Source organism: Haliotis rufescens, unplaced genomic scaffold, assembly GCF_023055435.1.
Source record: "Haliotis rufescens isolate VD_foot unplaced genomic scaffold, xgHalRufe1.0.p SCAF_15, whole genome shotgun sequence".
NCBI lineage: Eukaryota > Metazoa > Mollusca > Gastropoda > Lepetellida > Haliotidae > Haliotis > Haliotis rufescens.
Genome location: NW_025963835.1, coordinates 34,525,369 through 34,552,631, shown reverse-complemented (window position 1 = coordinate 34,552,631; position 27,263 = coordinate 34,525,369). Strand labels below are relative to the sequence as shown.

General features: G+C 41.7%; 1 protein-coding gene across 2 annotated transcripts in view; it reads left to right on the top strand.

Annotated features, from left to right (window-relative positions):
- Positions 1 to 1,981: 1,981 nt before the first annotated feature.
- Positions 1,982 to 27,263, top strand: part of LOC124151874 (solute carrier family 13 member 5-like) — a 42,882-nt gene continuing 17,600 nt past the window's right edge. Inside the window, exons 1-11 of one of the 2 annotated variants that reach the window (XM_046524549.2) lie at positions 1,982 to 2,061; positions 9,402 to 9,652; positions 9,991 to 10,140; positions 15,293 to 15,408; positions 16,284 to 16,441; positions 17,039 to 17,162; positions 17,834 to 17,965; positions 18,837 to 18,965; positions 19,733 to 19,819; positions 20,695 to 20,799; positions 21,299 to 21,390. In XM_046524549.2, coding sequence (XP_046380505.2) covers positions 9,452 to 9,652; positions 9,991 to 10,140; positions 15,293 to 15,408; positions 16,284 to 16,441; positions 17,039 to 17,162; positions 17,834 to 17,965; positions 18,837 to 18,965; positions 19,733 to 19,819; positions 20,695 to 20,799; positions 21,299 to 21,390 — 1,294 coding nt within the window. In that variant the 5' untranslated portion in view covers positions 1,982 to 2,061; positions 9,402 to 9,451. Of the gene's footprint in view, positions 2,083 to 9,401; positions 9,653 to 9,990; positions 10,141 to 15,292; positions 15,409 to 16,283; positions 16,442 to 17,038; positions 17,163 to 17,833; positions 17,966 to 18,836; positions 18,966 to 19,732; positions 19,820 to 20,694; positions 20,800 to 21,298; positions 21,391 to 27,263 lie in introns of both variants that reach the window. The other variant, XM_048396499.1, reaches the window with a different exon arrangement.

Here is a 27,263-nt window from a genome sequence, read left to right as displayed (position 1 = left end):
CCAATTTCGCCTCAAACTGCTTGCCCAACAGTAAATGGTATATAAACATGTGCGTTGACGTCATGTTATAGTTTATACAGGAATACTTTTATGTGATGGAAATCTATTCCCGTACGCTTATTCTTGTGGATTTTGAATTGAAATATGTCAAAATTTGCACACCAACGGAATATACAATTTATCACTGGAACCCGTGAACATCCGGGGTAGAACAGGTCTTCAGCAACCCGTGCTTACCGTAAAAGGTGACTATGCTTGTCGTAAAAGGCGACTAACGGGATCAGGTGCTCAGGCTTGCTGACTTGGTTGAAGCATGTCATCGTATTCCAATTGCGTGGATCGATGCTCATGATATCAATCACTGGATTGTCAGGTCCAGACTCTATTATTTACAGACCGCCGTCACATAGCTGGAATATTGCTGAGTGTGGCGTTAACAAAAAAAACCCAACCAATTTAACTATCCTCGTTCCAAGATCCCCCTCTGTTCGTTCTACACGCGGGAATTTACCCCATAGAAAAGTGGGCCGCAATTTCTGACACAGGAATTCTGATGATAAAGATAGTTGATCAATGTTTACCATACGCGCCATCACAAAGTCCGCCGACAAGAGTCGAGTGCTACTGATATCAGCGCTCCTTCAGTCTTAAAAAACGATATTATTTGTTTGGACCACAATCGTTTTGCGCCATGTCACTCATAACGAATCTATTGTGGCGACAGGACCCAGGTAGTCCTCAAAATAGAGAGGAGATATAATACCCTGGACTCACGAGGATGGTAAAGCGATGTCAATACATACCTGATTAATTGTCAGTACTTCATCTGTTAATATATAATTATGACTACGCGTTGCTAATCTCTGCGAAACACACTTGTCTGGGAATAAATAAGTGAGTATCGTTTTACGCTGCCTTCAGCAATATTCGAGCAAAGTCACACCAGAAATGGGCTTCACACATTGTACCCATGTCGGGAATCGAACCAGGGTCTTCGGTGTGACGAGCGAACGCTTTAACCACTTGGTTACCCGACCGCACTTGGAATAAATGAAGGCCCTTAGCCCTGGGCCGAGACATCCAGCAGACTGTGGCCTGGCCGCTCCACGGGGACAGTGTCAGGTAGGGACCTGGGGGGTAGCCTGGCCGCTCCACGGGGACAGTGTCAGGTAGGGACCTGGGGGTGACCTGGTGGTTGAAACGTTCGCACGCCACGATATCGATTTCCCACATGGTTACAATGTGCGAAGCCCATGTCTGGTTTCTGGATATTGCTAAACGCGGCATAAAACCACACTCACTCATCACACTTCGATCAGTAATTCATATCATTAAATTAATCCTGTCACTTATGAAAAAGAAGCATGTCTCCCCCAAACAATGGAAACGGCAACTTTGCGCATGCGTAGAAATGGTAACAATGCTCTCATTTTGCAACCGATTTTCATTTTGAGTATACAGGAATATGTTTTTCACGTTTAAATGTGAGTGATATATAAACAGAACTTCTAGTTGCATAGCACTATTTTGCTAAGAAAAAAACAACATTTTTTTTCAATAAACTGTATTTTACAGAAAACTGTACTGCGTGAGGCGAGTCAGACTTGTGACTTCTTTGAGTGTCGGCCATCTTATCCTGAAGTCGCTGAACGTTGCCAATAATATCTATCACTGGATTGTGGTCCAGACTTGATTATTTACCGACGCCATCATATAGGTGGAATATTGCCGAGTGCGGCGTGTAAAAAAACAAAGAAACGAACAATTTACCTTAACTTGCACTCCATGGGGTAGGAAAATCAACTTCTGCATGGCTCAGCGAAAAAGTTCTAGATAAATATTATCTGTTTTATCAAATGGCGGTAGGTGATGAATATGTAAGTAAATACACTTTGATATCTTTTTAGGAAGTCTCAATCCACGGTCCCTAGGTACACTCTATATCTATCATAATCAAGACACAGGAATGTGAACCTACGTCACAATGACACCAGTTCTTGGGTTGAGCGAATAGCGCGATTTATCTCAAATGATGACACAGTTAAGATCTTTACTGGAAAGGTAGGTCATATATACAAGCAGGTAAGATCGTCTTCTTATATGGCGTCTCACTAGGACTGTTATTTTCAAACGTTTCTCAGCGGGTATTTCGTCAGCGAGGAACATATCTCCAGATTGAATGTGTGAGTGGGTAGGTTTTAAGTGAGTGAGTGGGTGGGTTTTGAGTGAGTGAGTGGGTTGTTTTTGAGTGAGCGAGTCATGTGAGAAAGTATTTCAGTGATTTGTGTAGTGATCGGTTGCGGCTACAGTGAAATCATACAAACTATTGTCCCTGATGACGGAGCAAGAAATAGCTCTGAATCGTCGTACAAAGAACAAAAAGAAGCTGCTATCCATAAAAAAGTGTCATGTATTCATGTTCTCCCAACTTCTAAATCCCTATTAAAGACTTCTTCTGGAATTAGGGTAACCTGTTATTTAAAAAAAAGGATACACAATTGACGCCCATCAACCCCTCCCAGCCCCCAACTGAATGAGCCCGATATGTCACCGTGACCCCCACGTCTCCGTGCGCCTCCTGTGACCCCCCACCAAGGTCACTGACCCCACCACACGTGGAGTAACTACAAGGCAACTAAAGGAATACATAAGATAAGATACACCTGGTATGACGCACATTATCTCCACTGACAACAGATACGGCAGCAAATATGTGTCGTTGGAAGTGCAATATGTAATGTTTGAAGATTTTAACAGAGTGACACGTGAAGATCCGGGGTAGAATAGGTCTTCAGCAACCCATGCTTGCCGTAAAAGGCAACTATGCTTGTCGTAAGAGGCGACATTGTGATCGGGTGATCAGGCTTGCTAACTTGGTTGATGCATGTCATTGTATCCAAAATGGATGGATCGATGCTCATGATGTCAATCACTGGATTGTCTGGTCCATACTCGACTATTTACCAACCACCGTCATACAGCTGGAACATTGCTGAGTGCGGCGTTAAACAACAAACAAATAAAACACACAAATAAAGAAGAGTGACCTAGCAGTCCATTCTCTTCACAAGCATGGACAACGCGCGGTGCAACCTGTGTGGAACCCGTCCGCCACGCGTGTGTAAAGCTTTGAACACGGGAGTGCACATTGTCCGCCACGCGTGTGTAAAGCTTTGAACACGGGAGTGCACATTGTCCGCCACGCGTGTGTAAAGCTTTGAACACGAGAGTGCACATTGTCCGCCACGCGTGTGTAAAGCTTTGAACACGGGAGTGCACATTGTCCGCCACGCGTGTGTAAAGCTTTGAACACGGGAGTGCACATTGTCCGCCACGCGTGTGTAAAGCTTTGAACATGGGAGTGCACATTGTCCGCCACGCGTGTGTAAAGCTTTGAACACGGGAGTCCACATTGTCCACCACGCGTGTGTAAAGCTTTGAACACGGGAGTCCACATTGTCCGCCACGCGTGTGTAAAGCTTTGAACACGGGAGTGCACACTGTCCGCCACGCGTGTGTAAAGCTTTGAACACGGGAGTGCACATTGTCCGCCACGCGTGTCCAATCCGTGATACACGCATTTCGGAGGGAACAAACTTTTGACCAAAGATTGACCCATGATGAGCTGAAAATGAAGAACCCATTTTGGACTTCCTGGCGACAAGGGTTAAACTCCTTATCTAAGGGACTTGCTGATGTCTCCTTCTGAGAAGTGGTTCAGTAGTAAAGGGGAATGGTGATTCTAGACCACTTCCACTGGAGCCCACGATGTGATTCAATGATCGTCATGCGACTAAGCTAAATTGTAATGAAAAGGGCTGTAGCTCACCCCCACCTGAACCCTGTCAGTGCTTCTATGATATAAATTTTCATAGGTAATGGTGATTCTAGACCACTGCCGCTGTAGCTACATTTATTCCTCGATACCTTTTGGGGCCAGGACTATACATGTTTCCGAGTAATGGGGAACTTAAGATCGGCCAAGTGATAGGTTATAATAATAAAATTGTGACTGCTACCGATAAACAAAAACCAGGTATAAATTCAGATATTAACACCGAATTAATAACGCAAACAAACATAGGTGAAACAGGAATAGTCACGCCACAGTCATCTTCAAAACCACAAGTTTCACAGCCACAAGTTGTAAAACCACATATTGCCGCTCAAAATCAACAACATATCGATGAAAAAACAGCGCTTATAGTAGGTGGAGTCGCGGTTGGTTTACTCATGATTTGGATAAATAGTCTTTAGCGGATACGTACAACACCCCGGCATTTGCTACGATCAGTGCCCACAAGTTTTGACTAAGCCAAGTGGTGGTCTTGGCTAATAAATTCAAGAGCCAGGATACAATAGTCCCTATTATGTCGGGAAGTGCGGACGCGACTTTCTAAGCGAGCTTTCCTAGTGCTTCTACTAATGCCTTTCAATGCTTTTTAATCCTCTTTTTTTACACCATCTGACCGAAGTGGTGTAGGCGTACCACCGTGGCCACCCCCGCCTCTGGTTAACGCGAGAGTCATAGTCTATATAATAAATCCCAATGCCATTAAAATACTGGTAATGGTTATCCCCTGTTCTCTGAACAATGTTTTAATCTTTTACGAGTACGAGAATGCGTGTCGGTGGGCGAGACTTTAATTACATGTTGAATAACAACTGGTAGTGGTCAGCGCGTTCGGCACTTACCAGTGTACCGTTATCAGCTATTTAGCGGCAACTGACCAAACTAGAAAATTGAAAACGCGAAACCAAACACGAGCTGAGTGATTCTATCGTCATTTATAATCTTCTAATACTCAACTTTCCAAACTGACCGTCTTCTTTGACTATTAACAGACCAAACCCATCATACAAAATTGTATAACATGTCCAGTCTTTATTAGTCCAAAGTCTCAAATTTCAAACTGGACATGCACGTGTAGACTTGCCTTCAGATTAACAAAGGAGGTCTCAGGTATAAATATAGGGGGAAATCGACTGTTAGTCATTCCTGCTTTGCCTGAGAACCTCTTTCTGTTTGTCTTTGAAGGTGTGTTGATCCTGTGGCTAATTCCGGGATAATGAATTATCCCGGGGTGCACAAAGCTTACAAGACTGTTTACGAGTGTGTCATGAAAAATACAAAGGAGAATCAACCCTTTTCATAATAGACGACTGCAGTGCGAGGAAAGAACTTACCAAAACGAAAGATATGCTTTCATATTTAGCATTCTCCGGTCGACATACTCAGCATAGCGTTTGGGTACTTACTAAAAAATACAACTCTGTCCTGAAAGATCTGAGAGAGCAGACCAAATGGGTAGCCCTGTTTCATTGCAAAGACCGAGATTCATTTTAGGAATGTCTACACACAAATGATGTTATTTCTACCAAGTTCGAGCGGGAAACCTAGAGTCAGAAGTCAGACAACTGTCAGCGGAAATGAAACACTGTAAACTCGTATTTAAAACTCACCAACCAGCTGCTTATACAAGTGCTTAGCAAAAACTATAGCAAAATATAGCAAAATATAGCAAAAATATAACAAAATAAAACATATTATAGCAAAAATATAGCAAAATATAGCAAAATATAGCAAAATATAGCAAAAATATAACAAAATATAACATATTATAGCAAAAATATAGCAAAATATAGCAAAATATAGCAAAATATAGCAAAAATATAACAAAATATAACATATTATAGCAAAAATATAGCACAATATAGCAAAATATAGCAAAATATAGCAAAAATATAACAAAATATAACATATTATAGCAAAAATATAACAAAATATAGCTCAAGCAAAATAAAAGTGGGCTGAGAGGTTATTCTCGAATGAGAAAAGCTGAATTGATTGCTTTACTGGGGAATAATCAACCCGTTGTTGAACCGGTTGTTGAGTTGAGATTTGTTGGTAATATAAGAGGTTGGAAGCTGGATATTAATTCCAACATGGATGTTACAGATGTTAACCCATCATATCGAGCAAAATTAATGAGGAGTTACATGATTTAAATAGTATAAAATACCAGCTAACAGTTAAAATGTCATTGAGTAAAAATAACGCAGACGATAGCGCTGAATATATCGAACCTTGTTTCCAGGGCAACCAAGAAGTTATAACCGAATCTGAGACTATAAGCGCATCATTGGATGCTTCAATTCAGCGGATACAAGAAACTTTAGAATGCTGGACTGATAGAGGTTCAGCTTGGGGTGTGGATAGAATCGATACTGTATATTTAGATATAGCAAATGATATGCCTTTGAAAGGTGGATCTTATAACGATTTACCCTCGTATTATAAGAAAAAAAAGCCATAATTAATGTAAAGATTAATGGCGATGACTGTTTCAGAATGATCTGCCCAGTTTCCCGCAGACAAACATTCGGATAGGCCTTCGAGCTATCCCCAAAACGATGGACTCAACCTTGATGGTTTAGACGAACCTACGCCAATCTCACAAATTGATAAGGCGGAAAAGCAAAATAATTTAGCTATAAATGTTTTTCGGACATGGCCCTAGAGCATATTCCCATAATCAATTCATTTCTGATATAAAAAAGATGGAAAATATAATTATACGTGGATAAAGAGTTTAAGCATGCTATTATGTGATCAAACAAAGCATGCAGGAAAGAAATATTTCTGTGAAAGTTGTCTGCATGGGTACAGCAGACAAGATCTATTAGAAGCGCATAAAGAAGACTGCAGAGGTGTTGGGCAGACTGCTATCAGGATCGATATGCCTTAAGAGGGAAAAAATATATTAAAATTTGAGCATTATTGTAATCAAATGCCAGAACCGTACATAATTTACGCTGACTTCGAAGCACTTATCAAACCAATAGAAAATACCGAGCAGGGAACTGAATGTAGTTTTACATACAAGACTCAAGAACATACACCTTATGGGTTTGGATATAAAGTTGTAAGGTATGATGGGAAAACAAACCCGCCCGTGATTTACAGAGGTCCCGATGCAGCGGAAGAGTTCCTAGAATATCTACAAAATGAAGAGAGAATAATCAGGGGAAGTTTATCCCGTCAGAAACCCATGTGTATGATGAGGGATGATTGGAGGGCCTATAAGAAGTCAATGAGTTGTCATGTTTGTAATAAACCCCTGAATGGAGAGTCCGTAAGAGATCATTGCCACTTTAAGAAGTATCAATCACAGGATATATGGATTAAGAATGAACAAGACATCATTATTCCCCTTAGGTACAAAGAGATGGATTGATAAGGATGGTGTAACTACCTATGCTTATGGTTATGGTGGTAGTACTGTATCTCGGGGAACTATGAGCAACTCTTTTCGTACGAATCCCCTCCCCGGCCCAACTTTGAGATAATATAGAATAGGCCCACCTGCTTTCATAGCCAATCGACTAATGTTGTATATCTTATGAGTCCAAATCAGATGGGTTGCACGACGTTGGCCTCCTTCGAGTTCACCCGGCTGGTATAAATATCTTACGCGTACTCTATTAGGAAGTTTTTGTTCTTTGCCTCTCCTCGGTGGTGAAGATTCGGATGTCACAGATTTCATTTTAATCGCATTGAATGGTTTCTTCCCGATTAATCTCGTTACTTCATTATTCAGCGCTGATACAACAGCTGATAATCGTGTCACCCATTCGGTTCATCTCAATCGTTCCGATATCATTTCAATCCCATACTGATAGCCAAACAAACGTTCTGCTAATGTCTGGTTAAATCTTTCAACAATAGCTTGGCTACGGTGGGCCTCTTTTTCACCACGCCTGATTGCGACAACGTGTTTTTGTTAATATTTTAGTTACTGATCCCACAAACTCGCGACCAGAATCTACTTGGAATAATTTAGGCCATTTTAATGGTCTGCGTTTTTATACTCAACAACAAAAGTTCCTGTGACACCAATATTTCAGTGTATTTTTCAAACAAGTAAAGTTTGGTTTTCAATATTGTAGTACATGTATGGAATCAAGTCACAATAACGCAAATGCTACAAAAATGCATGCATTCCATGCAAAAGTTGACTTTTATGCAAGCCCCATGCATTTCACTCCCCAAGAATCGGTATAAAACATGTGCATTAACAGGATTCAATATGCATTGTTTAGCATCGTGCTGACAACAACCACTCAGAAAAACATCAAAATTACGCAATTATTCAACATTACGAAATGCCACGCCTGTCCGAAAATGAGCGTCTGCAAGCCATTGGTATGCTTGAAGCAGGATCGAGTCAACGTGATGTTGCAAGACAATTTAACGTCTACAGAAACACCATTTGGTGTTCATGGCAACGTTGGCAACAGACGAATGCAGTCAGAGACCATCCTCGGAGTGGCAGGCCACGCGTAACCAATAATCGACAAGACAACTGGATTCGAACAACACACCTACAAAATCGATTCCAGCCAGCAACAGTGACTGCAAGAAGCATCCCTGGCCCTCGACAAATATCTCACCAATCGAGCACATGTGGGATGACGTCAACCACGTGTTCCACAAACACTCCAGGAACTTCGAAACATGCTCCAGCAGATAGGGAGAGATATCCCACAGGACTTTGTGCGACGCCTGGTCCATTCCATCAGACGAAGATGTGTTGCTTGCATCGCAACCAGAGGTGGACACACACGCTATTGATTTGTAAATTGACATTTTGGCATGTTCGTGTTTTTTTTAATGAAATCACGCATTTCCTGAAGTCAGTATGGCAAATTAAACCATTTGAACACTTACAGGAGTCTTTTATGTGTTGCAAACCGAAATTGTTTCAGATTTGGGAAAAAACATAACTCTGCAATAAATCTTATTCAATGTCACAGGAACTTTTGTTGTTCAGTATATATGCTGCTCAGTGCATTTGGTACTTCTGTTGAACCTTTCGAGGTTAATGGCTCAGCCTCTTTGTACCAACTAGCCACATCAACTACGGTTAAAGCGTATTTATATGTTTTGCGTCTTACCTTATCATGAGGAAGAAACAAGAGGTCAGCCTGATGATCTTCCTGGAGAATTTCCTGGAGAATTTCATTGTGTCATGCGAAGATCGAGTCTCCAGGAGACTTTTATTGTGTCTTGTGAAGGTCGAGCCTCCTGAAGACTTCATTATTTCACGTGCAGATCGAGTCTCCAGGAAACTTTCATTGTGTCATGTGAAGTTCGAGTCTGTAGGAGACATGTATTGTGTCATGTGAAGATCGAGTCTCCAGGAGACTTTCATTGTGTCATGTGAAGATCGAGTCTTTAGGAGACAGTTATTGTGTCATGTGAAGATCGAGTCTCCAGGTAGGACAAGGCTCTTTCATCATTATATTTCCAACTGTGGCTTTACCGCTACTCTATGCTCAGTTTCAGAACACTTTTTGGTGAATAGGGTTGTGGCAGAAATCACATTTATTATTAACAGGTGTAACAGTCATCAGGCGCCGGGCAACTGACGACTCCAGGCGTGGCAATATGGACCCTCCCACGAACAGCAGCCACAGCCAGCAGCCTCAGCCTCCGCCTCCGCCAGTCACACAGCACGGCCTGGACACAGTCGTGGGACAATGTGGTAGACCAACGATACGAATGCAGTTGTGGGCTCTGCGCAATGTTTTCATAGTTTTCCTGATTCCATTAGTGCTGCTGCCGCTTCCTGTCGTAGTGAATGATCCGGTGAGGAGTTTCTTGTATTACCGATACCAATTTATCTCGTTCTTTTTAAAATACCAAAAGGATTATGTAACAATTTTTCGGCTCCCTTGTGTCATGCGAAGATCGAGTCCTCAGAAAACTTCAATGTGTCATGTGAAGATCGAGTCTCGAGTAACAATTTTTTAAAAGTTATATTGTTTGTCTTACAAACACTTCCCTCATAACCGTATTTGGTGCAATCCTTGAGACAACACAACGGTTCCACAATTAACCTCTTCGTCTATAAACAGCATCACATTTAGTATTAAAAATTCCCTTTTCAAAAGGATTATTAAAACATCAATGTCACCATCGTTCAGAAAACCGACTGCGCCTACGTGATCTTGGTGATGGCCGTGTTCTGGGTCACGGAGGCCGTGCCCATCGCAGCCACGTCTCTCATCCCCATCTTCCTCTTCCCCATGATGGGACTGCTCTCAGCCAAAACGGTGTCAGCAACATACGTCAACGTGAGTAGCAGCGATGTCGTCAATACACCTAAGTATCAGCAACATACCACAATGTCAGGAACACACCTCAATGTCAGCAACATACCTCAATGTCAGCAACACACCTCAAAGTCAGCAACATACCTCAATGTCAGCAACACACCTCAATGTCAGCAACACACCTCAATGTCAGCAACATACCCCAATGTCAGCAACACACGCCAATGTCAGCAACACACCTCAATGTCAGCAACACACCTCAATGTCAACAACATACCCCAATGTCAGCAACACACGCCAATGTCAGCAACAAACCTCAATGTCAGCAACACACCTCAATGTCAGCAACATACCCCAATGTCAGCAACACACGCAAATGTCAGCAACACACCTCACTGTCAGCAACACACCTAAATGTCAGCAACACACCTCAATGTCAGCAACACACCTTAATGTCAGCAACACACCTCAATGTCAGCAACAAACCTGCCTATACCCGAGTAGTTATACAACCAACAACCTGCAAATACCTGAGTAGTTATACAACCAATAACCTGCCTTTACCTGAGTAGTTATACAACCAGCAACCTCCTGATACCTGAGTAGTTATACAACCAGCAACCTCCTGATACCTGAGTAGTTATACAACCAGCAACCTGCCTATACCCGAGTAGTTATACAACCAATAACCTGCCTTTACCTGAGTAGTTATACAACCAGCAACCTGCCTATACCCGAGTAGTTATACAACCAGCAACCTGCCTATACCTGAGTAGTTATACAACCAGCAGCCTGCCTATACCCGAGTAGTTATACAACCAGCAGCCTGCCTATACCTGAGTCGTTATACAACCAGCAACCTGCATATACCCGAGTACTTGTACAACCAGCAACCTGCCTATACCCGAGTACTTATACAACCAGCAACCTGCCTTTACCTGAGTAGTTATACAACCAGCAACCTCCTGATACCTGAGTAGTTATACAACCAGCAGCCTGCCTATACCTGAGTAGTTATACAACCAGCAACCTGCCTATACCCGAGTAGTTATACAACCAACAGCCTGCCTATACCTGAGTAGTTATACAACCAGCAACCTGCATATACCCGAGTACTTGTACAACCAGCAGCCTGCCTATACCCGAGTACTTATACAACCAGCAGCCTGCCTTTACCTGAGTAGTTATACAACCAGCAACCTGCCTATACCCGAGTAGTTATACAACCAGCAGCCTGCCTATACCTGAGTAGTTATACAACCAGCAACCTGCCTATACCCGAGTAGTTATACAACCAGCAGCCTGCCTATACCTGAGTAGTTATATAACCAGTAACCTGCCTATACCCGAGTAGTTATACAACCAGCAACCTGCAAATACCTGAGTAGTTATATAACCAGCAACCTGCCTATACCTGAGTAGTTATACAACCAGCAACCTGCCTATACCTGAGTAGTTATATAACCAGCAACCTCCTGATACCTGAGTAGTTATACAACCAGCAGCCTGCCTATACCTGAGTAGTTATATAACCAGCAACCTGCCTATACCTGAGTAGTTATACAACCAGCAACCTGCCTATACCCGAGTAGTTATACAACCAGCAGCCTGCCTATACCTGAGTAGTTATACAACCAGCAACCTGCCTATACCTGAGTAGTTATACAACCAGCAGCCTGCCTATACCTGAGTAGTTATATAACCAGCAACCTGCCTATACCTGAGTAGTTATACAACCAGCAACCTGCCTATACCTGAGTAGTTATACAACCAGCAACCTGCCTATACCTGAGTAGTTATATAACCAGCAACCTGCCTATACCTGAGTAGTTATACAACCAGCAACCTGCAAATACCTGAGTAGTTATATGACCAGCAACCTCCTGATACCTGAGTAGTTATACAACCAGCAGCCTGCCTATACCTGAGTAGTTATATAACCAGCAACCTGCCTATACCTGAGTAGTTATACAACCAGCAACCTGCAAATACCTGAGTAGTTATATAACCAGCAACCTCCTGATACCTGAGTAGTTATACAACCAGCAGCCTGCCTATACCTGAGTAGTTATATAACCAGCAACCTGCCTATACCTGAGTAGTTATACAACCAGCAACCTGCCTATACCCGAGTAGTTATACAACCAGCAACCTGCCTATACCCGAGTAGTTATACAACCAGCAGCCTGCCTATACCTGAGTAGTTATACAACCAGCAACCTGCCTATACCCGAGTAGTTATACAACCATCAACCTGCCTTTACCTGAGTAGTTATACAACCAGCAACCTCCTGATACCTGAGTAGTTATACAACCAGCAACCTCCTGATACCCGAGTAGTTATACAACCAGCAACCTGCCTATACCTGAGTAGTTATACAACCAGCAACCTCCTGATACCTGAGTAGTTATACAACCAGCAACCTCCTGATACCTGAGTAGTTATACAACCAGCAACCTGCCTATACCCGAGTAGTTATACAACCAATAACCTGCCTTTACCTGAGTAGTTATACAACCAGCAACCTGCCTATACCCGAGTAGTTATACAACCAGCAACCTGCCTATACCTGAGTAGTTATACAACCAGCAACCTGCCTATACCCGAGTAGTTATACAACCAGCAGCCTGCCTATACCTGAGTCGTTATACAACCAGCAACCTGCATATACCCGAGTACTTGTACAACCAGCAACCTGCCTATACCCGAGTACTTATACAACCAGCAACCTGCCTTTACCTGAGTAGTTATACAACCAGCAACCTCCTGATACCTGAGTAGTTATACAACCAGCAGCCTGCCTATACCTGAGTAGTTATACAACCAGCAACCTGCCTATACCCGAGTAGTTATACAACCAACAGCCTGCCTATACCTGAGTCGTTATACAACCAGCAACCTGCATATACCCGAGTACTTGTACAACCAGCAACCTGCCTATACCCGAGTAGTTATACAACCAGCAGCCTGCCTTTACCTCAGTAGTTATACAACCAGCAACCTGCCTATACCCGAGTAGTTATACAACCAGCAGCCTGCCTATACCTGAGTAGTTATACAACCAGCAGCCTGCCTATGCCTGAGTAGTTATATAACCAGCAACCTGCCTATACCCGAGTAGTTATACAACCAGCAACCTGCAAATACCTGAGTAGTTATACAACCAGCAGCCTGCCTATACCTGAGTAGTTATACAACCAGGAACCTGCTGATACCTGAGTAGTTATACAACCAGCAGCCTGCCTATACCTGAGTAGTTATATAACCAGCAACCTGCCTATACCTGAGTAGTTATACAACCAGCAACCTGCCTATACCCGAGTAGTTATACAACCAGCAGCCTGCCTATACCTGAGTAGTTATACAACCAGCAACCTGCCTATACCTGAGTAGTTATACAACCAGCAGCCTGCCTATAGCTGAGTAGTTATATAAACAGCAACCTGCCTATACCTGAGTAGTTATACAACCAGCAACCTGCCTATACCTGAGTAGTTATATAACCAGCAACCAGCCTATACCTGAGTAGTTATACAACCAGCAACCTGCAAATACCTGAGTAGTTATATAACCAGCAACCTCCTGATACCTGAGTAGTTATACAACCAGCAGCCTGCCTATACCTGAGCAGTTATATAACCAGCAACCTGCCTATACCTGAGTAGTTATACAACCAGCAACCTGCAAATACCTGAGTAGCTATATAACCAGCAACCTCCTGATACCTGAGTAGTTATACAACCAGCAGCCTGCCTATACCTGAGTAGTTATATAACCAGCAACCTGCCTATACCTGAGTAGTTATACAACCAGCAACCTGCCTATACCCGAGTAGTTATACAACCAGCAACCTGCCTATACCCGAGTAGTTATACAACCAGCAGCCTGCCTATACCTGAGTAGTTATACAACCAGCAACCTGCCTATACCCGAGTAGTTATACAACCAGCAACCTGCCTTTACCTGAGTAGTTATACAACCAGCAACCTCCTGATACCTGAGTAGTTATAGAACCAGCAACCTCCTGATACCCGAGTAGTTATACAACCAGCAACCTCCTGATACCCGAGTAGTTATACAACCAGTAGCCTGCCTATACCCGTGTAGTTATACAACCAGCAACCTCCTGATACCTGAGTAGTTATACAACCAGCAACCTGCTGATACCTGAGTAGTTATACAACCAGCAACCTGCCTATACCTGAGTAGTTATACAACCAGCAGCCTGCCTATACCCGAGTAGTTATACAACCAGCAACCTCCTGATACCTGAGTAGTTATACAACCAGCAGCCTGCCTATACCTGAGCAGTTATATAACCAGCAACCTGCCTATACCTGAGTAGTTATACAACCAGCAACCTGCAAATACCTGAGTAGCTATATAACCAGCAACCTCCTGATACCTGAGTAGTTATACAACCAGCAGCCTGCCTATACCTGAGTAGTTATATAACCAGCAACCTGCCTATACCTGAGTAGTTATACAACCAGCAACCTGCCTATACCCGAGTAGTTATACAACCAGCAACCTGCCTATACCCGAGTAGTTATACAACCAGCAGCCTGCCTATACCTGAGTAGTTATACAACCATCAACCTGCCTATACCTGAGTAGTTATACAACCAGCAACCTGCCTATACCCGAGTAGTTATACAACCAGCAACCTGCCTTTACCTGAGTAGTTATACAACCAGCAACCTCCTGATACCTGAGTAGTTATAGAACCAGCAACCTCCTGATACCCGAGTAGTTATACAACCAGCAACCTGCCTATACCCGAGTAGTTATACAACCAGCAGCCTGCCTATACCCGGGTAGTTATACAACCAGCAACCTCCTGATACCTGAGTAGTTATACAACCAGCAACCTGCCTATACCTGAGTAGTTATACAACCAGCAACCTGCCTATACCTGAGTAGTTATACAACCAGCAACCTGCCTATACCCGAGTAGTTATACAACCAGCAACATGTGTATATAACCTAGAAGCTTGGACTTTATATGAAGCGATGTTGATTTGATCCTACGAAAATGCATAAATTGAGACTAAACATATTGAGCAGTACCTGCAAATATATAGTTTTATGTTTAATGAAAAAAATGTGATATAAACTTAATATCTTAAACAGATGTTAGATACGTCGATGTAATTGTTTCTTCGTTTTCAGGACACGTCTGTGATGTGCTTTGGGAGTCTCATTCTGGCCGTCGCCATAGAAACCTGGGGACTCCACAGGCGTATAGCGCTGCGGATCCTGGTGCTTGTTGGTGCAGAACCAAGACGGTAACTGATTGAATTGAGATTGAGTGAGATATTGACCACATTCTCCTAAAGCAATGACACCGGACATGTTTGTTAATACGTATTGCTCACAGTTGACCTTTTCGAAACGTGTTTCATGCTGTCCTTCCTGAAAGATCATCTGCCCTAAAAGCGGAAGGCCGAGAGTTCGATCCCTGGGCTGCGTCGGCCCAAAAGATGGTACTTGTTTATACCCTGCCTGGCGCTCGGCATAAAGAGGATATACAAGGACTGGTCGGCTCAGAGTCAGAATACTGTGTCTGAGTGGGTTATCCATGTTTAACTGCGACATGATATCACAGAGAGCTAGCACTATAAAGTGCGGAGTGGTACAAACAGTCCCAAACAGACACGCACGTACGTACGCTAGCACACGTGTAAGCACGCGCGCGCAGACACATGCCCACACACGCACGCACACACACGTGCACGCACACGTGCATGCAGGTCATTAAAAAGCTGCAATAATCTCAAGCGCGACGTTTAACCCCACCTCCGATTACCCAATTCTCCATGAGGCCATAAATACATAATTATACGTGTTGGTGTGCAAATGAAAACATATTTGATTAAACATGCATAAGGATCGGTGGACAAGACCGTGTCGGCTTGTGGGAATGCATCTCCATTACAAAATGTTGCTCTCAGTAGGCTGTGTATATCAAACCCCACACCACTTTCAACTTCATTTTGTCAACAGACCCTGCAGGAAGTAGATCTAACAGTTCGCATTTGTAAAATTTGGGGACGTTGAATAAATAAAAGACGAGATAAAAAATCAGTTAATCCTTCGATCTCCATGTGTGATCATTGGGAGTAAAAAGATCCCCAAACCCACATGTGCGAGTATGTTTCAGGTTGATGGCGGGGCTGATGGCGGTCACGTGGTTCCTGTCCGTGTGGATCTCCAACACCGCCACCACCGCCATGATGACTCCCATAGTGCTCACAATTCTGCAGCAACTGAAGACTTCCGGTCATGGCGGCCAGGACAAGGATAAGGACATCGAGCATTGTAAGACGACATCAACTCTGTTGGAAGCGTTCGTTAAATCTCCAAATGTATTAAGCCTAGGGAACGATATAACATATATACATTACCGCCGATATAGGATGTTTTGTTTGTGGGTAGGTTTGTTTAACACTCAGCCATATTCAAGCTATGTGACGGCGGTCAGAAAATATTCGAGTCTGGACCAGAAAATCCAGTGATTGACATCAAGAGCATCGATCTATGTAATTGAGATACGATGACATGCATCAACCAAGTCAGCGAGCCTGACCACCCGACCGCGTTGGTCGTGTCTTACGACAAGCATGGGTTGCTGAAGACCAATCAGAGCTCGGATGTTCACGGGTGTTGTATGATGTTGTTACCAACATGGCTGCTCGAGAGGCCCATTGGTCAAAGCGTTGGCTCGAAACGACAAAGACCCGTGTTCTATTCCACACCTTGGTCTAATGTGTGATGCCTACCATTGTAGCTTCACGCATAGCAATATATCATCAAGTTTCATGATAGTTTACAAACATAGCTTCCACCACGACTGGGACAACAACAGCACAAGTAATGACTCACTTCGCATTGGTGTAATCTTGCGTTTATTCGTAGCAAGTAACTCTTACGAGCTGGCGACGCTCGCTCCAGACAACGACCCGGGTAAACCTGCCGAAGGAGACGTTGACTGTAAGGAAAGAACCGCAGCAGCTCAGCGCTCCCCGTCGTCCCCCACCAGGTACGTATGGTTCCCCTCGTTGATACAGGTTAGACAGACGTACCAGATAGACACATGTAGATACCCGACAGTTACAGAGACGCGTGTGACGTGTAGATACCCGACAGTTACAGAGACGCGTGTGACGTGTAGATACCCGACAGTTACAGAGACGCGTGTGACGTGTAGATACCCGACAGTTACAGAGACGCACGTGACGTGTAGATACCCGACAGTTACAGAGACGCGTGTGACGTGTAGACACCCGACAGTTACAGAGACGCGTGTGACGTGTAGATACCCGACAGTTACAGAGACGCGTGTGACGTGTAGATACCCGACAGTTACAGAGACGCGTGTGACGTGTAGATACCCTTTCTAGGGTGACAGTCAATCATGTCCCTTGTCGCTCTGGTGTAATCTTGGATTAAAAAAAACAAGTACATAATTACTATTGACATGACTGTGTATTCTTGTAACAAAGTAAATATTATCTCAGCATTTCTTAACGGTACCTATAACGCTATTGATGTAGGAATATGGTTCAACAGTTAAGAAATATATACGTGAACAGCATGTGTGATTTTGTAAATTATTTTGGAAAACTAGAATATTTAGAAAGCTACATTGAGGAAGTCGACGTAACGGTTGGATTGAGTGGTGATCACTTTCCCGGGCCTTGCGTGTTCCAGCGAAGACGAGACCCTTCATCTGCGCATGTCCAAAGCCCTGTCGCTCAGTATTTGTTTTGCTGCCAACATTGGCGGTATAGCGGGGCTCACGGGGACTGGGTCCAACGTCGTGTTGAAAGGCCAAACCGACATGTAAGTCCAGTAGAATCCAGACAGGGTCGCCCATAAAGTACGGAATTCGTTATTAACAAAATCCTTTGTGTTTAATATCTTGTGTACAAATTAATAAAATTGGAAGAAAGATTTTGGATGATAAAAATAATCTTAAGCCAACAGTTCTACAGTTTTATCCTCTCGCGTTGATATATTTGATACAATCGGGTTGATATATTTGATATAATCGGGTTGATATATTTGATATAATCGGGTTGATAAATTTGATATAATCGGGTTGGTATATTTGATATAATCGGGTTGATATATTTGATATTATCGGGTTGATATATTTGATATAATCGGGTTGATAGTTTTGATTTCATCGGGTTGATAGTTTTGATATCAAAAGATTCGGCTCAGCCGACAATGCCGATTGTAATCAGGTTCTGTTTGTGTGGATCATATTAATTATTTTATTATTCTTATGACCATATGCGATCTTTTGTTTGTTGTTTAGCGCCACACTTAGCAATATTCAAACTATAAAACGTTGATCTGTAAATAACACAGTCTGGACCAGTCAATCCGGTGATTGACATCACGAGCATCTATCCATGCAAACACCAAGTCACTGCGCTTGACCACGTGATAGATGTTACAAGGTTGCTTGGGACGTATATTTTTATTTTACCCGGAATCTCCATAATAATTAATGTACCAAATAAATACAAGGTAGGAGCGGTAGTTGAGGCTAGTCAGTCGTTAAGGCGCTCGCTGCTCACGCTGAAGCCGCGGTATTGTTTCCCATGTGTGAAGCCCACATCTGCTGTCACACGTCGTGATATTACCGGACTATTTTAAAAGCGGCGAAAAACACAACTCGATCAATATATTTCTTCCCCTGCAGCATTTTCGCTAACAACAACGTCACCTCCCCCGTCACGTTCAGCGCGTGGTTGGTGTACGGGGCCCCCCTCTCCCTCCTCGTCCTCATCCTCCTGTGGTTCTGGATGCAGATCTACATGCTCAGATGCAGGTACTGCTAGCCGCACAATTGGTTCTAACTAGCCTAAAATAGCTTCCTACATTTCCTTAATTTCCTTCCACAATTAATCATTAAATTGTTTCGGTCTTATTTCAAGATTTGCGTCCAGAGATTTGCAGTGTTTGTTTGTTGCACATCTTTTTTCATTTTTTAAAATAAATCGTGATGTTCGAAATCAAACCTCGAAAACCGGATCCTAACATGACTAAGAGACATAACCCTGCAAAGCATTAGAAACACTACAGTGTACTTCAAGCCCGAATACCAAAAAAAAAAACCACTTCCTGATGAATTAAATTTCTGAATTACTGGCCACGAATAGATGCAATATTGCTGCTTAAAACACTATTCGATCACTAATTACTGAAGTTCCAGTTAATGATGTTTAATTAAACTTCATTCAAATGAAATTCAAAAGTCCTGTCAAATCATCTTGTCAGAAATGTGTTAGTCGCCAAGTCCGACTGGCTTCTATGACTGATTACAACTCTATTCGGAATGGTTATGGGGCGGTGGGTCAGCCTAGTGGTTAGCCTTCACTCGTTGCTCGAGTTCGATTCCCGACATGAGTACAATGTGTGAAGCCCATTTCTGGTGTCCCTCGCCGGGATCCTGCTGGAATATTGCTAAAAGCGGCGTAAATTCATACCCATTCACTCACTAACTCTGAATAGGCATACCACGTGACATAACGTATTAGTCAACAAATTTATTGTTATTACCCTGCACATATATGACAGATAATATGTTCAATATAGATGTTGCGGCACATTCTCAAACCAGACCGCTACCAGAAGAGTCAACGACGCCCTAAAAGAAGAATTAAAGAAGCTTGGACCGATATCGTGAGTGTGAACTGCCTTGTTACATTCACTTTGTATCCTATAGACTAATAAGGTAAATGATATAGGAGGTAATATACAGCCCTGCTGAACCCCCTTTCGCTTATTTTTCTGAACTCATTTTTCTCATCTCCCTGCAGAGATTCCGGGTTAGCATAGGTTCCCTGCAACCAATGCTGGGGAGTTGACCTGTGACTTGGTTGATTGTGCGCGATAGCACCCGGACGCTCGTAATTTCAATTACAGGGTTTCTGGTCCAGACTCGAATATTTGCAGGCGGCTGTCACATTGCTTGAATATTGCCGAGTGCGGCGTTAAAAAACCCCAAACATATGTTATCTCCTGAATAATTACAAATAACTTTACCTTACAGTCACAGTATACAGTCATGAGTAAATGCATTCATGTACTTTGTCAACAGAATTAGTACCCAGAGAATTAGTATTCAGAACATATTTGACTTTACGTGTATCGTTCAACGCCGTTAAGTAACTGTTATAATAGTAACTCATGTGTGTGTGTGTGTGTGTGTGTGTGTGTGTGTGTGTGTGTGTGTGTGTGTGTGTGTGTGTGTGTGTGTGTGTGTGTGTGTGTTTTAATATAAAAACAAAAAAAAATGTAAATATCTTATATGTATCTGTTGCTAGAATACATACAGGCTGTCCCTAAGGATCAGTTATGGGTGGTGGGGTAGCCTAGCGGTTAAAGTGTTGACTCCACGGCGAAGACACTGGTTCGATTGCCCTAGTGGGTGCACGCATATGAATCCCATGTCTGGTGTGTCCCAGTCGTGATATAGCTGGGATAGTTTTATAAACGTCGTAAAACCCTTCTCACTCACTCACTCCTCCTGATTTCACTGAGTTCCTTGTCTACAGGTTTCCCCAGTGGTGTACGATGATATTCTTCGGACTTCTCACGGTGCTGTGGGTCACGAGAGATTTCGGAAACTTTGGCGGCTGGGGACGAATTTTTAAACCAAAGTAGGCTCTTTCATCCCCATGAAAGATTAAATGTACACATTTGTATTTATCATCTCAGAAATGTTATCTCTGTTGATTTTGTTAATAATCATTGATATGCATGTATATTCGCGTTAATGTTTTTAATTTCGAATATACTGTGTAAGAATTAATAATGTGTGGGTGTAACTGTTTTTATTTTTATATCACGAAATGCACTTTATACGCCTTGTATAGAATACACCATAATAGAAAATATTTCATTTTTCGATAATTTTACTTACCTAGTGAGAATATGTAAGAAAAGTAAAGACCTACGAGAAAAACATAAATCTTCACAAAGTGACGGTGTGCTCCCTTAAATTTTCGAATAAAGATTACATTGCCATGTGTGGGGGCTGGGGGTGGGGGCTGGGGGTGAGGGTGGTAGAAACACCCAGATGCCCCCACTCACACACACACAATCACCCACCCCCAAGGCAATGTAAGCTTGACGTATCTGAGTGTTTCTACAATCCAGGTTTGCGTCAGACTCGACCCCTGCCATCTTCATCAGCTTTCTGCTCTTTATATGTCCCGCTGATCCCCCGTTCTGTTTTCGGAAGCAAAATGGTAGGTAAATTATATACGTATTTGTGTTCTTAGTCACTAAATTCAGCTGTCAAATTGTGTAAACTATTAAGATTCGACCCCAAATAATCCATATTTGTGACAAGAGGTTACTAACTTACACAACACTCGATGGTTTGTCTGCACCAGGCTTGACTACTGACAGGCTGCCATGGCACAGTTGGAACATTGCTTAAAGTGGCGTAAAACAATATTACTGCAATTTTATCATTCGGGGGCGGTATTCATAAAAGAACTTAAGTCTGAAGAAAACTTAAGTCTTGAAAAAAACTAAGTTTTTCTCCTTTTCTGACTTAAGTTTTAAGATTTGACTTAAGTACCGCTAGGGCGTCGTTCGTTTCATGAAAGAAGACAAAGTCTCCTTGAATACAACGATGAGGAGTTAATACGGCGATACCGTTTAGATGGAAATGGCATTAGGTACGTAGCTAATTTAATAGCAGCTGACGTGGAGCCTGCAACTAACCGTAACCACGCACTTGTCGAGATACAAAAGACGCTGATCACATTAAGGTACTTTGCAACGGGAAAGTTTCAGTTGTGTAATGCAGATGATCAAGGTGTCACCGAGCCCACCATTTCCAGAGTTGTACATAAGTGCATCACCAGTTTGTCATCTGACAGGATTGTGAAACAGTTTGTCCGCTTCCCCATGCAACTCGGGGACATTAGGCGTCACCAAACCAACTTTTATCACATTCGCGGAGTTGTCGGGGTGATCGATGGAACCCACGTACAAATCCAGGCTCCAACAGAAAACGAAAATGAATACGTAAGCCGACATCATTATCACAGTATAAATACGCAGATCGCTTTTGACAGCGACGACAGAGTCATTGACGTTGTTGCTCGGTGGCCGGGATCGACACACGATTCACGCATGTTGACAAACAGCGGGCTCTACCAGCTTTTCGAGCGCAATGTTGTCCCCATCGGATGTCGTCTTCTCGGTGACAGTGGTTCCCCCTGCAAGAAGTGGCTACTTAACCCTTTCCTAAGACCATTGCCGGGACCACAAGCAAACTACAACAGGTATGTAAAGTGTCAAGTTTCGTGTTACGTTGCCGATCGTAATCAACAACTTAGAGTGATGTCCCTTGTATTTACCTCGATTACATATTTGCCCATCTTTTTTTCATAGAGCACAAACGCAATATTTGGTCTGGATAATCGAAGCAATTACAAAAACATTCTTAAAAAAATACGGAATATTATTCACACCATAACCATATATTTTTATTTTAACATCGATTATTATGTTTATGTTAGTTGTTCTAAATGTACAAGTAATCATGTGCTGTTTTGGTAAGCATGCTGAATATTTGTGGTCATTAAGAATATTTTTATATGAACATTACCAGTATGAATTTCCTAAATAATCTAAAGTGTAAATTAGTGTTTTCGAGTGATCAAAATTATTTCTTCAACAAGTGACAGTTATCAATAAAAAGACAAATATATTTCTTAAACCCTGTTAAAGATTAATGTTACAGGTTACACTCTGATATGTTATGTTTCCTGTTCTCCATGGGGAAATCAGGTTAAAACCTGAGAAGGCTTGTAAGGTAAAAAATATGGTCAACAAATGTTAATTTGTGTGCACTATTTAATTGCCACACAAATAAGTTCAACAAAACAAACATGTAACAAAGCTAAATGACAATAAATATATAAAATAACAATTCCTAGAGAGGAAAGCAATGATTGAAAGCAACAAGATTTTATTGAGTTACGTAATTATTTCAAACATGGTTGTTTGAATTTATGTTAACAAATGCCATTGAAAATATGAAAAGAACAATGCAGTGGCTCATCATCTATTGAAGTTTGTACATGGACATGAACTTGATCAGATTGACATTTGTATCTAAATCAAGTGAATATATATATATATATGTCTTAAGGCAGTTGTAGATTGGTAATGACTGGGAGCAGAAAAGGAAAAATTCATAAATACTTGAAGTATAGAATTGTTAAGGTGTATGTGGAGATGATCAGGAATGATGGGGTTATTTGTTATTTACAGTAATATTTGTATGTTTAACTGAGGCCAGGTAAAAGCCTAAATGGTAAGCGTAATGATGTTAATTTATCATTAATGATTTCACATTTTAGGTGGTAATAGCATGTGCTGTCCTACACATCATATGAAAGGACAGAAATATATTAATATCCCTGTACCGCCCACTGATGGGCATGATGGACTTGGCAGGCTTGATGGGCAGAATGGAGCTCAAGCAGTGACTGCTCCACCAGTAGCTGCACTCAGATACCGGGAGCACTTTGCCAATACCAACTTTCCATGTAAGATTATTTTATTGTAATTTTCAACATTTCCTCATAATAAATCAACTTTGTATCAGCAGTACATTCTTTGCAAAGTATCTTTTGTTTTTAATCATCTTAATTATCCCCCACTCTCTTAAATATGCAATATTCTACATGCAATGTACTAGTTCGCAAAAATGTTCCACAATAGTGTTTCTACCAGAATCTGTTTAATCTTAACATTGGCCTTAGCATGTATTGTGACATTTAATATTCAAATATATAAATAATTCTTTAATCCCCAAACAACATGTATGATACTTTTAGCTAATTCAGTTTCATGATTTTCAATATAAGGTATTCCTTTTTCAAAGTGAGGAATTCAATTTCAAGCCTTAATTTTTGCTTCAACAGAGTTTCCACGGTTGGTGAAGTGAGGGACACTGTGACATCTGGCTCCTTGGAATACATGTTGACTCCTTCTGGATGAGGATGTGGATCTGACATGGCGGTGTCATCAATCTCCCTGCAACAGAAAATATTAAAGTTTTAATTGTAATTTTCACATAAATGTTCTTTTCAAATTCAACAAACCTATTGTTTTGTGTTATAATAATGAGAACATAAAAAAAATTGTAATTAGTCTCTAACCCGGAAGCTATCTCATATCATTGATGTACCTGTCAGTAGGTGGCATTAGATCCAGCACCTGCAGCATTGTCGTGTCAATTGAGCCAGGCACACCAGTAAGGGTCACGTTGTCCTGGCCTAAGATATCAATGACTGCATTGGTCACTAGGCTGATTGGTGCTGGTGCTGGTCCGTCTCCTGTGTAAACATTTAATTACAAACTGTAATTTTTTATATCTTTTAAATTTTTTATTATATATGTTCGTTTATGGAAGGGATAAGGCAATGAAATTTCTAATCATCATCATCATCTGAATGTATTTTGGAAATAATATTCTTCATACAATAATACACAGAACATTATGATTGATAATTGATCTATTGGTAATAACGTATTTATGATGACCATTGATAGAAGAGATGTCATGCAATAACCCTGACTTGTATACAGTTTGTTTGAAGGGAAGAAAAGTACTTGCCAGTTCCGTTTGGCAGTTTCCCAAATTCGGAGTACTTGTGTTTTCCTGGCTTTTCACGTTCTTCCATTATTTCCACCTGTTCCTTTGTTCTCGGGTGTAAACCTGAGGAATTGAGCTGTAGCTGTAATAACCTGTAGAGTTAAGGGAAAGTAGTAAGTGTCTTACAATTGTGGAAATATTACAATATTAAGGGGCCGAAAATTTTGTGAGGGTGCTAGATTATATAAAAAAGTGGTTTGATCCCGAATATATATAAAATATATTTTTCTCAAGTTAATGTATTCAGCCGACAATTAAGATGTTAATACTTTGGATATCACTTCAAGATTTCATATTTAACCCCAAGTCTGCTGCAAGGGCACTGTCAGTAAAAAACCTCTAATTGGAAATCACAAATGTTCCAGTTTATGATAGTAATAGAATATGTTATGGCTATAGTAGAGGTGACTTAAATTCCACTGATAACAGGACCAATCACCAATAGTGATGATTTCATGCTCAGTTGTAGAATGTTGCATTAAATCTATATGCAGTGGTAAATACTAGTGAAAATATTGTTACTGAAAATCAGCAAGTTGGCTACAAGGACAGGTTATTTATTATAGGGGTTTGTGGGATTTGTTATACTAATATTTAAATAATGTTCGATTTACCTTTTGAATACAGTACCACAAACTTTTCAAACACGTGACAATACCCTATGACGTAACTTGTAGTATTTTGTTGCCAGTCACACCGTCGAAACAATGGCCTATACCGTCAGGGGTCATCGGGTGCATAAGCACCTCCCAGTGATCTATCATCCCCACACGCAATGTCATTGAATACGCCCAGCGGTGTTGAGAGTTTTGAATATTTGTTAACTGAATATAGCCTGCGGTGGCGCATTTTATAGCAAGCGCTAGTTTACGAAAGCACTTTTATTTTTTATATATTTTTTATTTCGTTTTCCTCGTAATTCAAGTGGCTAAAATGGTTATAAATGGGAACTAATATACATATATTATTTTCTCGGTGCATTAATTTTCATTATTATGCACAAGAATGTAGTTTGTTAGGGATATTTAGTGGTGCTGAACACATCCAAATGTCGCAAGTGTTAGGGTAGGTTACCCCGAAGTCTATCGTTAACCCTTGGATCCCCTTTACGATCAATCACCCCTTTACGATCATTAGGGTTAGGAACCCGTTTAGTGGCTATTAGATTACCCGAACTCTATCCTTAACCCTTGGATCCCCTTTACGATCAATCACCCCTTTACGATCATTAGGGTTAGGAACCCGTTTATTGGCTATTAGATTACCCGAAGTCTATCCTTAGCCCTTGGATCCCCTTTACGATCAATCACCCCTTTACGATCATTAGGGTTAGGAACCCGTTTAGTGGCTATTAGATTACCCGAACTCTATCCTTAGCCCTTGGATCCCCTTTACGATCAATCACCCCTTTACGATCATTAGGGTTAGGAACCCGTTTAGTGGCTATTAGATTACCCGAACTCTATCCTTAGCCCTTGGATCCCCTTTACGATCAATCACCCCTTTACGATCATTAGGGTTAGGAACCCGTTTAGTGGCTATTAGATTACCCGAACTCTATCCTTAGCCCTTGGATCCCCTTTACGATCAATCACCCCTTTATGATCATTAGGGTTAGGAACCCGTTTAGTGGCTATTAGATTACCCGAACTCTATCCTTAGCCCTTGGATCCCCTTTACGATCAATCACCCCTTTACGATCATTAGGGTTAGGAACCCGTTTAGTGGCTATTAAAATACCCGAACTCTATCCTTAGCCCTTGGATCCCCTTTACGATAAATCACCCCTTTACGATCATTAGGGTTAGGAACCCGTTTAGTGGCTATTAGATTACCCGAACTCTATCCTTAGCCCTTGGATCCCCTTTACGATCAATCACCCCTTTACGATCATTAGGGTTAGGAACCCGTTTAGTGGCTATTAGATTACCCGAAGTCTATCGTTAACCCTTGGATCCCCTTTACGATCAATCACCCCTTTACGATCATTAGGGTTAGGAACCCGTTTAGTGGCTATTAGATTACCCGAAGTCTATCGTTAACCCTTGGATCCCCTTTACGACCAATCACCACTTTGCGATCACTAGGGTCAGGTACTCGTTTAGGGGCTATTATAGATTCTATAGCGGCTCATAATATTCTTCACACAAAAACGTCGAGTAAAAAGGATGAAATGGTTTTGTGTCGAATATTTTGGCTACTGGAAACTGTCCTGGAACATTCACACAAGCCACTTTCACCGGTTACATTTTTTCAGTACTGATTCAAAAGCGAACTCACCGTTGTGTCGTCACTAGCCATGCTTATTCCTCCCTCGTTCCTTACTATTATCCACTTTATCCTTACAGTGTTCCCTACCACACTTTCCTATCACAAAAATTCACTCGACGAATTTATTAAATAGATCTACCATATCATTCATGCGTACTCGAGATTTCG